This window comes from Scylla paramamosain, chromosome 4 (genome assembly GCF_035594125.1).
Source record: "Scylla paramamosain isolate STU-SP2022 chromosome 4, ASM3559412v1, whole genome shotgun sequence".
In the NCBI taxonomy this organism is placed as follows: domain Eukaryota; kingdom Metazoa; phylum Arthropoda; class Malacostraca; order Decapoda; family Portunidae; genus Scylla; species Scylla paramamosain.
In genome coordinates, this window is record NC_087154.1 from 13,529,310 (window position 1) to 13,545,679 (window position 16,370).

Consider the following 16,370-nt stretch of genomic DNA (forward strand, 5'->3'; position numbering starts at 1 on the left):
AATTAAATTTTATCCACGTCTTCTCTAACTCAAACAACATCCGGTTCTTTTCAGCTTCCTCTTTTTCTCTTTCTGCCTTAAGTATCATTTCTTTCTCATACATCTTTGCCTTCTACTTCTCCTTTTCTGCTCCATTCCTCTTGGCTTCCCTTTCAGCCTCAAGCATCCTTGCTTCTCTAGCCTCCTCAGTCTTTGATATCCTCTCTTCGGCTTCCAATTCAAGCCTTCTTGATTATCTCTCCCTCTCGGCCTCTAGCTCCATTCTTCTCATTTCCAACTTAAATCTCATTTCTCTAGACATGCCTTCTGTCTGGAAAAACTTCCCAACTCTATGGGCAGGGCTAACACGTCCGTGGACGCTATGCCTGGGACTATGTGTCCTCACACCCAATTATATCAGATCTACTCTGCCACTTCCGGCAGGAGCAGGAAACTCGGATCGCGAGTCTCCTCGGCTACCGGCCTTGCCCTCCATGACGTAAACTGAGTACAGGCAGACGAAAACAAAGAAACAAACAAGCAACAGTCATCCTCATGTGGTTACGAAGTTTCCAGCTATCCTGGTGAGATCTTCAATTTCTGTTACGAGCACAAATTCCTGCCCCTCTTGCAGCTGCCTCAAGTTGGCTAGCTTCCCCAATTCATTACCAACATGACTTGGTGCAGGGCTTAACTACAGATATACAGGGTTTTTCTGAACTCCTGCACCCTAAAAATGGACTGTCACAACACCAGGTTTCACGAATGAGGTCACCAGCCTGCTTCATCCACCCACAGTCAAAGGAATATTACCACAACAACTGCCAAACTTCTCCAACAACTGGGAAAGAATCGATAGCAACGTTCTAAGGAGGAACAATCACAACAAGGGACATACACTTAAAAGGTTATAGTGTTCTACAGAATACCGTCCTCACGAACTACAAGACAATATCCACAGCCTTTTGTAGAACATTATGCTCTCTGCTGTGCAATATGATATCCAACTTCCCAGAGGACAACCTCTGTGCCTTTTCATGAACGACACAACCCGGAGGAGGACAATTTACTGCATGGCAGCATACAATAATCCTCTACGTGCAGACTCTATAACGGAATCATAAATCGCAATAGCATGTAACAAACACAATACACACAAATAAATGGTCCAAAAAACAAACTGGAGAATAATTCACCTCTCTCTGCAACGCCAAGTACTCGCCTCAGAACAAACGAGGAGTCACATCTTATATGCTGAGTGGCTTACAAGAAACTTTTTTTTTTTTATGTAGGAAGGATACTGGCCAAGGGCAACAAAAATATAATAAAAAAAAAAGATTCCCACTGAAATGCCAGTCCCATAAAAGGGTCAAAGCAGTGGTCAAAAATTGGTGGATAAGTGTCTTGAAACCTCCCTCTTGAAGGAATTCAAGTCATAGGAAGGTGGAAATACAGAAGAAGGCAGGGAGTTCCAGAGTTTACCAGAGAAAGGGATGAATGATTGAGAATACTGGTTAACTCTTGCGTTAGAGAGGTGGACAGAATAGGGGTGAGAGAAAGAAGAAAGTCTTGTGCAGCGAGGCCGCGGAAGGAGGGGAGGCATGCAGTTAGCAAGATCAGAAGAGCAGTTGGCATGAAAATAGCGGTAGAAGACAGCTAGATATGCAACATTGCGGCGGTGAGAGAGGGGCTGAAGACAGTCAGTTAGAGGAGAGGAGTTGATGAGACGAAAAGCTTTTGATTCCACCCTGTCTAGAAGAGCAGTATGAGTGGAACCCCCCCAGACATGTGAAGCATACTCCATACATGGACGGATAAGGCCCTTGTACAGAGTTAGCAGCTGGGGGGGTGAGAAAAACTGGCGGAGACGTCTCAGAACACCTAACTTCATAGAAGCTGTTATAGCTAGAGATGAGATGTGAAGTTTCCAGTTCAGATTATAAGTAAAGGACAGACCGAGGATGTTCAGTGTAGAAGAGGGGGACAGTTGAGTGTCATTGAAGAAGAGGGGATAGTTGTCTGGAAGATTGTGTCGAGTTGATAGTTGGAGGAATTGAGTTTTTGAGGCATTGAACAATACCAATCAGAAATTTTAGAAAGATCAGAAGTCAGGTGTTCTGTGGCTTCCCTGCGTGATATGTTTACCTCCTGAAGGGTTGGACGTCTATGAAAAGACGTGGAAAAGTGCAGGGTGGTATCATCAGCATAGGAGTGGATAGGACAAGAAGTTTGGTTTAGAAGATCATTAATGAATAATAAGAAGAGAGTGGGTGACAGGACAGAACCCTGAGGAACACCACTGTTAATAGATTTAGGAGAAGAACAGTGACCGTCTACCACAGCAGCAATAGAACGGTCAGAAAGGAAACTTGAGATGAAGTTACAGAGAGAAGGATAGAAACCGTAGGAGGGTAGTTTTGAAATCAAAGTTTTGTGCCAGACTCTATCAAAGGCTTTTGATGTGTCCAAGGCAACAGCAAAAGTTTCACCAAAGTCTCTAAAAGAGGATGACCAAGACTCAGTAAGGAAAGCCAGAAGATCACCAGTAGAGCGGCCTTGACGGAACCCATACTGGCGATCAGATAGAAGGTTGTGAAGTGATAGATGTTTAAGAATCTTCCTGTTGAGGATAGATTCAAAAACTTTAGATAAGCAGGAAATTAAAGCAATAGGACGGTAGTTTGAGGGATTAGAGCGGTCACCCTTTAAGGAACAGGTTGAATGTAGGCAAACTTCCAGCAAGAAGGAAAGGTAGATGTTGACAGACAGAGCTGAAAGAGTTTGACTAGGCAAGGTGCAAGCACGGAGGCACAGTTTCGGAGAACAATAGGATGGACCCCATCAGGTCCATAAGCCTTCCGAGGGTTTAGACCAGCGAGGGCATGGAAAACATCATTACGAAGAATTTTAATACGTGGCATGAAGAAGTCAGAGGGTGGAGGAGAGGGAGGAACAAGCCCAGAATCGTCCAAGGTAGTGTTTTTAGCAAAGGTTTGAGCAAAGAGTTCAGCTTTAGAAATAGATGTGATAGCAATGGTGCCATCTGGTTGAAGTAGAGGAGGGAAAGAAGAAGAAGCAAAGTTATTGGAGATATTTTTGGCTAGATGCCAGAAATCACGAGGGGAGTTAGATCTTGAAAGGTTTTGACATTTTCTGTTAATGAAGGAGTTTTTGGCTAGTTGGAGAACAGACTTGGCATGGTTCCGGGCAGAAATATAAAGTACATGAGATTCTGGTGATGGAAGGCTTAAGTACCTTTTGTGGGCCACCTCTCTATCATGTATAGCACGAGAACAAGCTGTGTTAAACCAAGGTTTAGAAGGTTTAGGACGAGAAAAAGAGTGAGGAATGTACGCCTCCATGCCAGACACTATCACCTCTGTTATGCGCTCAGCACACAAAGACGGGTCTCTGACACGGAAGCAGTAGCCATTCCAAGGAAAATCAGCAGAATACCTCCTCAGGTCCCCCCAACTAGCAGAGGCAAAACGCCAGAGGCACCTTCGCTTAGGGGGATCCTGAGGAGGGATTGGAGTGATAGGACAAGATAAAGATATGAGATTGTGATCGGAGGAGCCCAACGGAGAAGAAAGGGTGACAGCATAAGCAGAAGGATTAGAGGTCAGGAAAAGGTCAAGAATGTTGGGCGTATCTCCAAGACGGTCAGGAATACGAGTAGGGTGTTGCACCAATTGCTCTAGGTCATGGAGGATAGCAAAGTTGTAGGCTAGTTCACCAGGATGGTCAGTGAAGGGAGAGGAAAGCCAAAGCTGGTGGTGAACATTGAAGTCTCCAAGAATGGAGATCTCTGCAAAAGGGAAGAGGGTCAGAATGTGCTCCATTTTGGAAGTTAAGTAGTCAAAGAATTTCTTATAGTCAGAGGAGTTAGGAGAGAGGTATACAGCACAGATAAATTTAGTATGAGAATGACTCAATGGTGGAAAACTCGGAAGATTCAAGAGCGTGGGCACGAGAGCAGGTTAAGTCATTGCGCACATAAACGCAGCATCCAGCTTTGGATCGAAAATGAGGATAGAGAAAGTAGGAGGGAACAGAAAAGGGGCTACTGTCAGTTGCCTCAGACACCTGAGTTTCAGTGAGGAAAAGAAGATGAGGTTTAGAAGAGGAGAGGTGGTGTTCTACAGATTGAAAATTAGATCTTAGACCGCGAATGTTGCAGAAGTTAATGAAGAAAAAGTTGAGGGGGGTGTCAAGACACTTAGGGCCGTCGACGGAAAGGCAGTCCGACCTGGGGACATTTATGGTCCCCTCCCCAGATGGGGACTCCGAGGCTGGTGTAGGAGTCGCCATGATTTTAAAATTTTTGAATGAAGGGTGTGTGTGTTATTAGGTGCTTGTAGTTTTGTGTGGAGGAAGAGAGTTGTCTTTAGAGGGCAGGCTGTGACTACCCCCTTGTGTTGTGAGACACAAAGGGAAACGTTCAGTGAGGTCACAGCTGGGTTTAATGATAAGTTCACAGCACCCCCTGAACAGTGCTTTAGACCTCACTGGGAGTAATTATCGTTTCGGCAGGTGTCTACTGCCTCCTCCTATATATATATATATATATATATATATATATATATATATATATATATATATATATATATATATATATATATATATATATATATATATATATATATATATATATATATATATATATATATATATATATATATATATATATATATATATATATATATATATATATATATATATATATATATATATATATATATATATATATATATATATATATATATATATATATATATATATATATATATATATATATATATATATATATATATATATATATATATATATATATATATATATATATATATATATATATATATATATATATATATATATATATATATATATATATATATATATATATATATATATATATATATATATATATATATATATATATATATATATATATATATATATATATATATATATATATATATATATATATATATATATATATATATATATATATATATATATATATATATATAATATATATATATATATATATATATATATATATATATATATATATATATATATATATATATATATATATATATATATATATATTATGCATTAACCTGCTATGCAAAATGCCCTAAAATGATGAACACAACAGAGTGCAACAATAGTCGGAAAATTATCCAGACTAAAGATTAAGAAATAGAGAGAGAGAGAGAGAGAGAGAGAGAGAGAGAGAGAGAGAGAGAGAGAGAGAGAGAGAGAGAGAGAGAGAGAGAGAGAGAGAAACGTGCAGTAGGATGCTCAATACTCGTGTTGAATTTTTGTTATGAGATCTTAACTTATGATATTCCTAAGATTGCACTATGTAACAAAATTTCACTTTTGTCTTGTCCTTGGGCCAAGACCATAATTTCCTAGATATTTCCATCTAAACAAAATAGAAAAAGATATTTTAGTCCTAAAATTTTGCTTTTGTGGTTAGAACAATGAATTTACATTTTTGCCTTGTTTTATTATAGTATGGGTTACTTTTGGTTTTCATGTAAGGTAAAGACCTTTGCAAAATCTCAATTGCTTATCTAATTGCTTTGAAATGTTGTAATGTTGAAATTTCTCATATTTAAAAGAATTTGCTTACATTTCAGAAGTCTTCTCAAATCTTCCAGAATGTTCTACCAGACACTTAGTAATTTCTGGAATATCTTAGAATATTCTATTCAACGTAAACACTTCCAGAATATTCTAGAACTTTTTAGAATACAGTAGAAATATGTAGAAGTAAGAATTTTGCATAATCTACAAGAATTTTCTAGAATGATTCAGAATCTAAAGTATGTTCAAAAATATTCTGGAACGCATTCTAAAAAAACTCAGAATATTTTAGCGTACTGCTTGACAATATAAAAGTAGGGGCTACATAATACCGGCTATTTTTGCCCTTAAAATAGAGGAGCTTCTAGCAAAACATACAATGATGGTTGCCCTTGGCCAGTGTCCTTCCTACATAAAAAAAAAAAAAAAGCGTAACTTGCATAATTTGCTCTCTCTCTCTCTCTCTCTCTCTCTCTCTCTCTCTCTCTCTCTCTCTCTCTCTCTCTCTCTCTCTCTCTCTTGGGTTTATACCACACACATACTCACACACCCACCTGCAATCACTAAGAATCTTTTAATCAAGCAAAACAATCAAGTGCTTGATGTAAATACCTGTATCTTTATATCACTTTGTAATTACTGTTCATGAAGGTAGATAGCAAATAATTGGCTTTTGCCAGGATGAAACTGGTATTCACTAAATGTCAGTGAACATTAGGGGACAAATGATAGTTTTTGTTGGTCAAGTTAATCTACAGCAGTTATTTGATATATAACAATTGTGTTTCATTCCCTTATGTTCGTTATGAACGTTAGCTGTTTCTATTGCAGCATTTATATACTGCAAAATTATATTCCTTGTATGATATCATATGTTAAGCGTATTGTAATTAGTTGTGTCGGAGAAAGTTATAGGGTCCTCTTTGTAATATTGTCACCCATACAAGAAATAAATAAATAAGTAAATAAATAAATAAATAATTCCTTTTGCCACTAAAAATGCAACCTCTTCTAATCCCATCCATCAAACGTATAAGGATTCACATTTTAATTCTAGTTAGAGATGTGTAGTGATGTTTCTTCCAAGGTCAACCATCAGAAGGGTAAGAACCAGCGTTAGACGATAGCGCGAAAGTAGCCTTACTTCAAAATCCTTTTGAGATCCCCATCATCTGGCTGAAATATAATTACGACAATTTACATTAATCATGTGTCCTCTGTGGGGCGAGGCGGTAATTTAGTGATCAACGCTTTGATATAATGACCTCGGGGACCCGAGTTCGATCCCTGCCAGAAGCTGGTCATTTTCAAGTTATCATCGAGGGGCCAAAATACCAACATGCTTCCCATCATCGGGGAGCTGGGCTAGCAGGAAATCAGCATAAGCCTCTATAAAGCTGTCACTCAAAAAAATCTATGCCACGCATGGACCGACTGACTGATATTAAAGATGAGACACACTCCATAAGGTGATCGTGTCCTTGGCACTAATCTTCGTTTCATTAGCCTTTAAGCCTGTGGTGGACCGGGTTTTTACAATTTACCTTCTTCAGATTTCTGAAGTACCCATTCATCCACCAACACGATGGAATAATGAACACTTGGGTGATCGTGCGCCGACTGCTCCGGCCCGGATTCGAACCACGGCCAGCATTCTGCTTCTAAAATAAACAGAACATTTACCACAGAACTATAATTATGTATTTCAGTTACGTACATATGTATTTTCCTACGTTCACTGCAACCCTAGATAACGTCTAATGCTAACATCTTTGAACTTAACAGAGATTGCAAAATCGTCAAAACACGTCAAAACACTAAAACTTTCTCTTCAGAGACTTGAGGTGCCTCCGAAACACCATCCACGCCAACCTGCTCGCCACCTATTTGCTGCACAACTTCTTCTGGATTGTCTTCGCTTCTGTTCAGGTGAAAGCATGTTTGGAGCGAGAGAGGAGTGTGGACAAGTAATATCATAGTATAATATAAGGTAATATTATATTATGTATATGTTTGTAAATAAGTGTGTGTGTGTGTGTGTGTGTGTGTGTGTGTGTGTGTGTGTGAAGAGAGAGAGAGAGAGAGAGAGAGAGAGAGAGAGAGAGAGAGAGAGAGAGAGAGAGAGAGAGAGACGCAAAAGCATAGGAATAATTCAACATTCGGCCTGATATTCCCACATTTCACTGGGTTCTACTGTATATTTATCACGCTCACATTACATAATTAAATGAATGACGTCCTACTTACATCATTCCGAAACAAAAACTAGTATATTAAATATCGTCTCTCTCTCTCTCTCTCTCTCTCTCTCTCTCTCTCTCTCTCTCTCTCTCTCTCTCTCTCTCTCTCTCTCTCTCTCTCTCAAACACACACACACACACACACACACACACACCATAAGTTGGTATAATTTTCAGTTTTGGTAAATTTCCTGTAGTAAATCCCAGTTCTTTTTTCTCCTGATCCTATCAGGGCTTCATTGCTTGTATGCACATTATGTGGACTTCCTCTGGCTACCCTAAGTACTTAACATATGCTAATGTCAGATTGCATATGTCGTCCATTCGCTCATCTTATGTCTGCAGGACGGTCGCATGAGAAACCAACCTAATAAAATTATCTTTGTGTCACCCGGAAATTTACTAATATCACTATGAAACCCATTATCTACATCATTAATGTATATTGAAATTAACAATAGTCCTGAAACTGATCCCCCTGAGATTCCACTTTGTTTGTTCTTTGTTTGGATTTAAGGCCATCAATTGTAATAAATGGTGTTTGTTGCATAATCATTATAAAACAACCATCTGTCCCATGCCCCCTAACTTTGTTCAAAAGCCTTTGGTCAGGAACCTTACCAAATGCTTTGCTGAGATCCAGTTATATTATCTTATAAATATCCCCATTATCTACTGCTCCATAGACGTGAAACTATGCTGTAAATCCTTTATCATCCTATGCCTGCCTAAATGATTTCTAATATCTATCGCAATTACTGAATGCATCATTGTACCTATAATTGAAGTCAGGCTGACTGGCCAATAACTCAACATTAACATTACCTCCTGTCCTAAAAAGTAAATATACTATCTTCGCTTGCTATCACATTAATGGCACCACTATTGAATCTAATGATTTCCTAAAGATATCAAGTCGTTCAGTGATAACTTTTTTACAGTCTTTTAATACCCGAGGATATATTTCATCTGACCATGTTGATTATACTGTTCAGCTTATCTATCTCCTGTTCTGCTGTCTCCTATTAACTTATCATCTTCTATTAAAATTTGCCCGATTACTGTCATTTCTTGCTTGTTTTCATATATATATATATATATATATATATATATATATATATATATATATATATATATATATATATATATATATATATATATATATAATTTTTTTTTATGTAGGAGCGACACTCACCAAGGGCAACAAAAATCCGAAAAAAAAAAAAAAAAATGCCCACTGAAATGCCAGTCCCATAAAAAGGGTCCAAAGCGGTAGTCAAAAATTGAAGGATAAGTGTCTTGAAACCTTCCTCTTGAAGGAATTCATGTCATACCAAGGTGGAAATGCAGAAGCAGGCAAGGAGTTCCAGAATATATATATATATATATATATATATATATATATATATATATATATATATATATATATATATATATATATATATATATATATATATATATATATATATATATATATATATATATATATATATATATATATATATATATATATATATATATATATATATATATATATATATATGGGTATGTGTGTGTGTGTGTGTGTGTGTGTGTGTGTGTATGAAGGGGATAATTTAGAATTTTTCTCATCGCTTCCCAAAAAGTGACTCACCGTCAGATGCCCTTGTCCTACTGATTCCCTATTCTAAGTTCTATACACCTGAAAAACACATTTGCATTTCTTTTCGCCTGGCTAGCTATTTTAACTACGCTGTCAATTTTATCTCTCTTCATTAACCTGCCGAAACGATAATTACTCCAAATAATTTAGACAGTGATGTCTAAAGCACTGTTCAGGGGTTGCCGTGAACTTATCATTAAACCCAGCTGTGACCTCACTGAACGTTTCCCCTTGTGTCTCACAACACAAGGGGGCAGTCACAGCCTGCCCTCTAAAGACAACTCTCTTTCTCCACACAAAACTACAAGCACTTAATAACACACACACCCTTCACTCAAAAATTTTAAAATCATCATGGCGACTCCTACACCAGCCTCGGAGTCCCCATCTGGGGAGGGGACCATAAATGTCCCCAGGTCGGACTGCCTTTCTATCGACGACCCTAAGTGTCTTGACACCCCCCTCATCATTTTCTTCATAAACTTCTGCAACATTCGCGGTCTATGATCTAATTTTCATCTTCTTTTCCTCACTGAAACTCAGGTGTCTGAGGCAACTGACAGTAGCCCCTTTTCTGTTCCCTCCTACTTTCTCTATCCTCATTTTCGGATGCAAAGCTGGATGCTGCGTTTATGTGCGCAATGACTTAACCTGCTCTCGTGCCCACGCTCTTGAATATTCTGAGTTTTCCACCATCTGGCCACGACATCTGGCTACGAGTCACTCTCAAACTAAATTTATCTGTGTTGTATACCTCTCACCTAACTCCTCTAATTATAAGAAATTTTTTCACTACTTAAGTTCCAAAGTGGAGCACATTCTGACCCTCTTCCCTTTTGCAGAGATCTCCATTCTTAAAGACTTCAATGTTCACCACCAGCTTTCGCTTTCCTCTCCCTTCACTGAGCATCCTGGTGAACTAGCCTTCAACTTTGCTATCCTCTACGACCTATAGCAATTGGTGCAATACCCTACTCGTATTCCTGACCGTCTTGGAGATACGCCCAACATTCTTGACCTTTTCCTGACCTCTAATCCTTCTACTTATGCTGTCACCCTTTCTTCTCTGTTGGGCTCCTCTGATCTCTGTCTCATATCTGTATCTTGTCCTATCGCTCCAATCCCTCCTCAGGATCCCCCTAAGAGAATGTGCCTCTGGCATTTTGCCTCTGCTAGTTAGGGAGACCTGAGGAGGTATTTTGCTGATTTTCCTCGGAATGACTACTGCTTCCATGTCAGAGACCCGTCTTTGTGTGGTGAGCGCATAACAGAGGTGATAGTGTCTGGCATGGAGGCGTACATTCCTCACTCTTTTTCTCGACCTAAACCTTCCAAACCTTCGTTTAACACAGCTTGTTCTCGTGCTATACATGATAGAGAGATAGCCCACAAAAGGTACTTAAGCGTTCCATCACCAGAATCTCATGCACTTTATATTTCTGTCCGGAACCATGCCAAGTCTGTTCTCTAACTAGCCAAAAACTCCTTCATTAACAGAAAGTGTCAAAACCTTTCAAGATCTAACTCCCCTCGTGACTTCTGGCATCTAGCCAAAAATATCTCCAATAGATTTGCTTCTTCTTCCTTCCCTCCTTTATTTCAACCAGATGGCACCACTGCTATCACATCTATTTCTAAAACTGAACTCTTTGCTCAAACCTCTGCTAAAAACACTACCTTGGACGATTCTGGGCTTGTTCCTCCCTTTCCTCCACCATCTGACTACTTCATGCTAGCTATTAAAATTCTTCGCAATGATGTTTTCCATGCCCTTGCTGGCCTAAACCCTCGGAAGGCCTATATATATAGGCCTTCCGAGGGTTTAGGGTTTAGGGTTTATTGTTATCCGAAACTGTGCCTCCGTGCTTGCACCTTGCCTAGTCAAACTCTTTCAGCTCTGTCTGTCAGCATCTACCTTTCCTTCTTGCTGGAAGTTTGCCTACATTCATCCTGTTCCTAAAAAGGGTGACCGTTCTAATCCCTCAAACTACCGTCCTGTTGCTTTAATTTCCTGCCTATCTGAAGTTTTTAAATCTATCCTCAACAGGAAGATTCTTAAACATCTATCATTTCACAACCTTCTATCTGATCGCCAGTATGGGTTCCGTCAAGGTCGCTTTACTGGTGATCTTCTGGCTTTCCTTACTGAGTCTTGGTCATCTTCTTTTAGAGATTTTGGTGAAACTTTTGCTGTTGCCTTGGACATATCAAAAGCTTTTGATAGAGTCTGCCATAAACCTTTGATTTCCAAACTACCCTCCTACGGCTTTTATTCTTCTCTCTGTAACTTCATCTCAAGTTTCCTTTCCGACCGTTCTATTGCTGCTGTGGTAGACGGTCACTGTTCTTCTCTTAAGTCTATTAACAGTGGTGCTCCTCAGGGTTCTGTCCTGTCACCCACTCTCTTCTTATTATTCATTAATGATCTTCTAAACCAAACTTCTTTTCCTATCCACTCATACGCTGATGATACCACCCTGCACTTTTCCACGTCTTTCCATAGATGTCCAATCTTCAGGAGATAAACATTTCACGCAGGGAAGCCACAGAACGCTTGACTTCTGATCTTTCTAGAATTTCTGATTGGGGCAGAGCAAACTTGGTATTGTTCAGTGCCTCAAAAACTCAATTCCTCCATCTATCAACTCGACACAACCTTCCAGACAACAATCCCCTCTTCTTCAATGACACTCAACTGTCCCCCTCTTCTACACTGAACATCCTCGGTCTGTCTTTTACTTATAATCTGAACTGGAAACTTCACATCTCATCTCTAGCTCAAACAGCTTCTATGATGTTAGGCGTTCTGAGACGTCTCCGACAGTTTTTTTCACCCTCCCCAGCTGCTGTACAAGGGCCTTATCCGTTCATGTATGGAGTATGCTTCACATGTCTGGGGGGTTCCACTCATACTGCTCTTCCAGACACGGTGGAATCAAAAGCTTTTCGTCTCATCAACTCTCCTCTAACTGACTGTCTTCAGCCCCTCTCTCACCGCCGCAGTGTTGCATCTCTAGCTGTCTTCTACCGCTATTTTATTGCTAACTGCTCTTCTGATCTTGCTAACTGCATGCCTCCCCTCCTCCTGCGGCCTCACTGCACAAGAGTTTCTTCTTTCTCTCACCCCTATTCTGTCCACCTCTCTAACGCAAGAGTTAACCAGTATTCTCAATCATTCATCCCTTTCTCTGGTAAACTCTGAAACTCCCTGCCTCCATCTATATTTCCACCTTCCTATGACTTGAATTCCTTCAAGAGGGAGGTTTCAAGACACTTATCCATCAATTTTTGACTACTACTTTGACCCTTTTATGGGGCTGGCATTTCAGTGTGCTTTTTTTTTATTGGATTTTTGTTGCCCTTGGCCAGTGTCCCTCCTACATAAAAAAAAATAACTAAAATAAAATAATAATAATAATATTAATAATATTGAGGCCTTAAATCCTTTTCTCTTGCCTTTCATCTCTGACATATACGTTTTTTTTTCAGTCCAATCTATTTAGTATTTCAGCCTATCAGTTATCCATATAAAGTAATTTTTCCTTTCTCATATTACCCAATATGGAATATTTCTACCACTCATCAGTATCAACTTTCCTTAGCACAGTCCCGTTCTTGGCCCCCTCCATAATACCTATTCTATCTGCCTTGATCTCACATAACCCTTGACTTGTTAGCCTATCCTCTTCCTCGAACCTCACCTCATCTCCGTCTTCATGTCCTTCACTCACCACCATTTTCCCAAAACCCGCCTGGCCTTCTCCCATTTCACCCACTCTTGCATCTCACTTCACCTCCTGTCCCACCTCATTTACCTCAGTCACCTGTCCTTCCCCTTCTGCCCATTGCCTATAGACTTCATGGAAGAAAGTTCTTAATTATTAAAAATCTGCTCTCCTATAGTCAGGTATCCTGCTTCTTCCCATTTTAAATTTACCTGATTTCACAATTACTTAACTGTCCGACTTCTACTAGTGTGACTATTTCATCCTTGCTTGTCAAAGCTAAATCTAGAATATTACCCCTCCTTGTGAGTTCTAAGATAACCTGCTTTAAAAAAAATATTCTACATTATATTTATAAAGTCATCTGCTTCACTGTTATCTACTGTTAGGCTCCAGACGATGTCGTTAAAATCTCCTGACAAACACACCTAATTGTATCTGCCTGCCCTATTAATTTCCTGCCATAGTGAGCTGGAAGTTTCTTTTGTGGTGTTGGTGGCTTGTACACCTATCTCAATACTATTATTTGTGTTCTTTCTTTGATATCAATCCATGTCGACTCTGTATTGTCATTATTATTATTTTTTTTTTTTGTTACTGATACACACAATGTGCCTATAACCTAAAGCACCACGCCACCTCTTCGTTTCTTCTCCTGGTCTGTGTAGAATGAATCTGTCTGAACCTCCTGACATATGAGAAGTCAAAAAGTTCTGCAATATGGATATTTATTTCCGAGGAATGAAAATGATAACCACATCATTTTTCAATGTAATTACCCTTGACTTGAATACACTTGAACCACTTGTCACGAGGGCTCTGGATTCCTGCCAGCCAGAAGGATTCCAACTGCTCCTTCAACCACATCGTCACATCCTCCTTGACATCATCATCGTGGAACCTCCGCTCCGCAACGAGGACTTGAGCTGGCGGAACTAAAAGTAATCACTGGGGGCCAGGGCCGGACTGTAGGGTAAATGATTGAGCTGCTCGAAGCCGCAGTCCTTCAGGGCAGCCTGGGCATGGCGGGCCTTATGGACCGAAGCGTTATCGTGGAAGAGGAGGACACCACAGGTCAACTTGCCCCGCCTCTACTGACGTATCGAGTCCCTCAAGCGACCAAGTACTCCGGCGTAGTACTCCCCCGTGATCGTAGATCCGTGCGGCAGGAAGTCCAGCAGCACTCCCTTGGCGTCCCAAAAGATGGTGGCCATGATCTTATCAGCCGATGGTTGGGTCCGAAATTTGAGTTGTGTCGGGAATCCCTTGTATTTCTAGGCCATACTCTCGAGCTTTGTCTCTGGGTTCCAGTGGTGAGCCCATGTTTCATCACCTGTCACGACCCTCGACTCAAATCCTGCTGGGTCTGCACTGTACAGAGTAAGCAGTTCCTCCGAACTTGTGCAGCGCTGAAGGCGATCATGCAGAGAAAGATTATTGGGGCACTCAATGAATAGAAACTGCTCATGCCCAAGTGATGATGAATAATGGTGCAAACGCTTCCAAGAGAAATTCCAATCTCCAACGAAATTTCCTTCACCTTCACTCGCCGATTCTCCATGATCATTACCTTCACACGATCAACAGTGTCTTCAGAGGTCGCCTCGGAGGGGTGTCCCACACGGGGGTCATCTTCAAGGGACTTAGAGCCATGACGAAATTCCTTGTGCCAGCGGATGACTGGCATATGACGGGGCACTGTCGTTTTACTCAGCAACTAGCCTGTCGTGGATCTCCTTCGCTTTCTTTCCCTCTTTTGTCAAGAACTTGATCACTGCACAGTACTCGATCTTGTCCATTGTTGCCGACTCCTGCCAACCGCATCCACTGGTCGCCCCCTTAAGATTGAGGAGGAAGCGAGAGAGCGGAGTGGCACTGTTTATAAACATGTCAGAACCTGTCCTAACCAGACACAACAGGACACGACTGGTTGCGCTAACATACCGAATTGCAGAACTATCAGAGCTTCATATTTTCTGTTCCGGGCTCACAATATTTATAATCTACAGGTAAGTTTTCGGTGCAAAAATCCGATTCTGGCATTGATTTGACGTTTTCACTAATGATGAGTAAAGATATCCAGAATTACACAAAAAAAAATGTTAGTTTCGGCATTACATTATAAAATTTTGATGCACTTGATCACAATTTGTTGATGTGAAACTTTAGATTACTAAAACAAATGTTAATTCTTCACACAACAAAGACAACACTTGCATTGGCAATATAAAGGTAAAGTATCTAACAACGTTTCTGTTAATGCAACATTATTGAAGTTTTCTACACATGCCATTCCTCTTAGTAACTACTTTATTCAGAATACTCCTACAGATTATGTAGTAAATACTGAAGTTATTCCTTGCCTTCGCTGTGTAATCTTTTCCAAAAATATGTGGAATCTTTTCTAGATTCCACATATTTTTTTTCTTTATTTATTTACTTATTTATTTATTTATTTTTGTTTTTCATCCTCATGTTGCCCTTCTTAGTCCTTACTAACGAAAAAAAAAATAATTGACATCCAGCTACCTCCCGTTCGAAAGTTCCGACCAAAGCCCAAATACCATGGCAGTGATAATTCCACTCCCAGTTGTCCATGAAGGTACATCTTAGAATGATTCACAAGCTTGCAATTCACTGAAATACCCTGGAGAGCCGTTCAGCAACAAGACTCGGCATTATACCACATACCATAGGGATCCCTCCCTTATCCAGAATTACCTTATCTAACGCCGGTCTAAACCTTCAAAACAATGTGGATATGTAGTGTACTGCACGATGTTCATGTTGTACCTCCATTTATTGGACGCTTGGCAACCCTGTAATCCTCAGTCAGACGGGTATTTCCGAGACAGCCACGCGCTCAGGGTCTGCCGATATTATTTGTTTGTTTCTTGCTTTAATATAGAAACCACAGTCTGTACGTGTTTCTAAAAAGAACCTACAACTTCCTGGCTGTCCTGTCCCGACAGCTAACCCACATAACATGGCGCAGTGAATATTATGAGCCAAGGAACTTCTACCGACGCCGACACCAACGCCACCCAACCACAGCCAGTAGGACTCCACTGCCTCTTCACGCCCTTCTCCAGGACATACAATGCCCCAATGACTTTTGTGACACTGAGTGTAGTGCATAGTGTTGTGTGTGCAGTGTTTTGCGTACTCGTGTCTCTATCAGGG

At 40.1% G+C, this 16,370-nt stretch overlaps 1 protein-coding gene across 4 annotated transcripts in view; it reads left to right on the forward strand.

Annotated features, from left to right (window-relative positions):
• Positions 1-16,370, forward strand: part of LOC135099760 (diuretic hormone receptor-like) — a 251,589-nt gene that overhangs the window by 170,434 nt on the left and 64,785 nt on the right. For all 4 annotated transcript variants that reach the window (XM_064002269.1, XM_064002268.1, XM_064002267.1 and 1 more), the window contains one exon: positions 7,416-7,509. In XM_064002269.1, the coding sequence (XP_063858339.1) occupies positions 7,416-7,509 (94 nt within the window). The remainder of the gene's footprint in view (positions 1-7,415; positions 7,510-16,370) is intronic.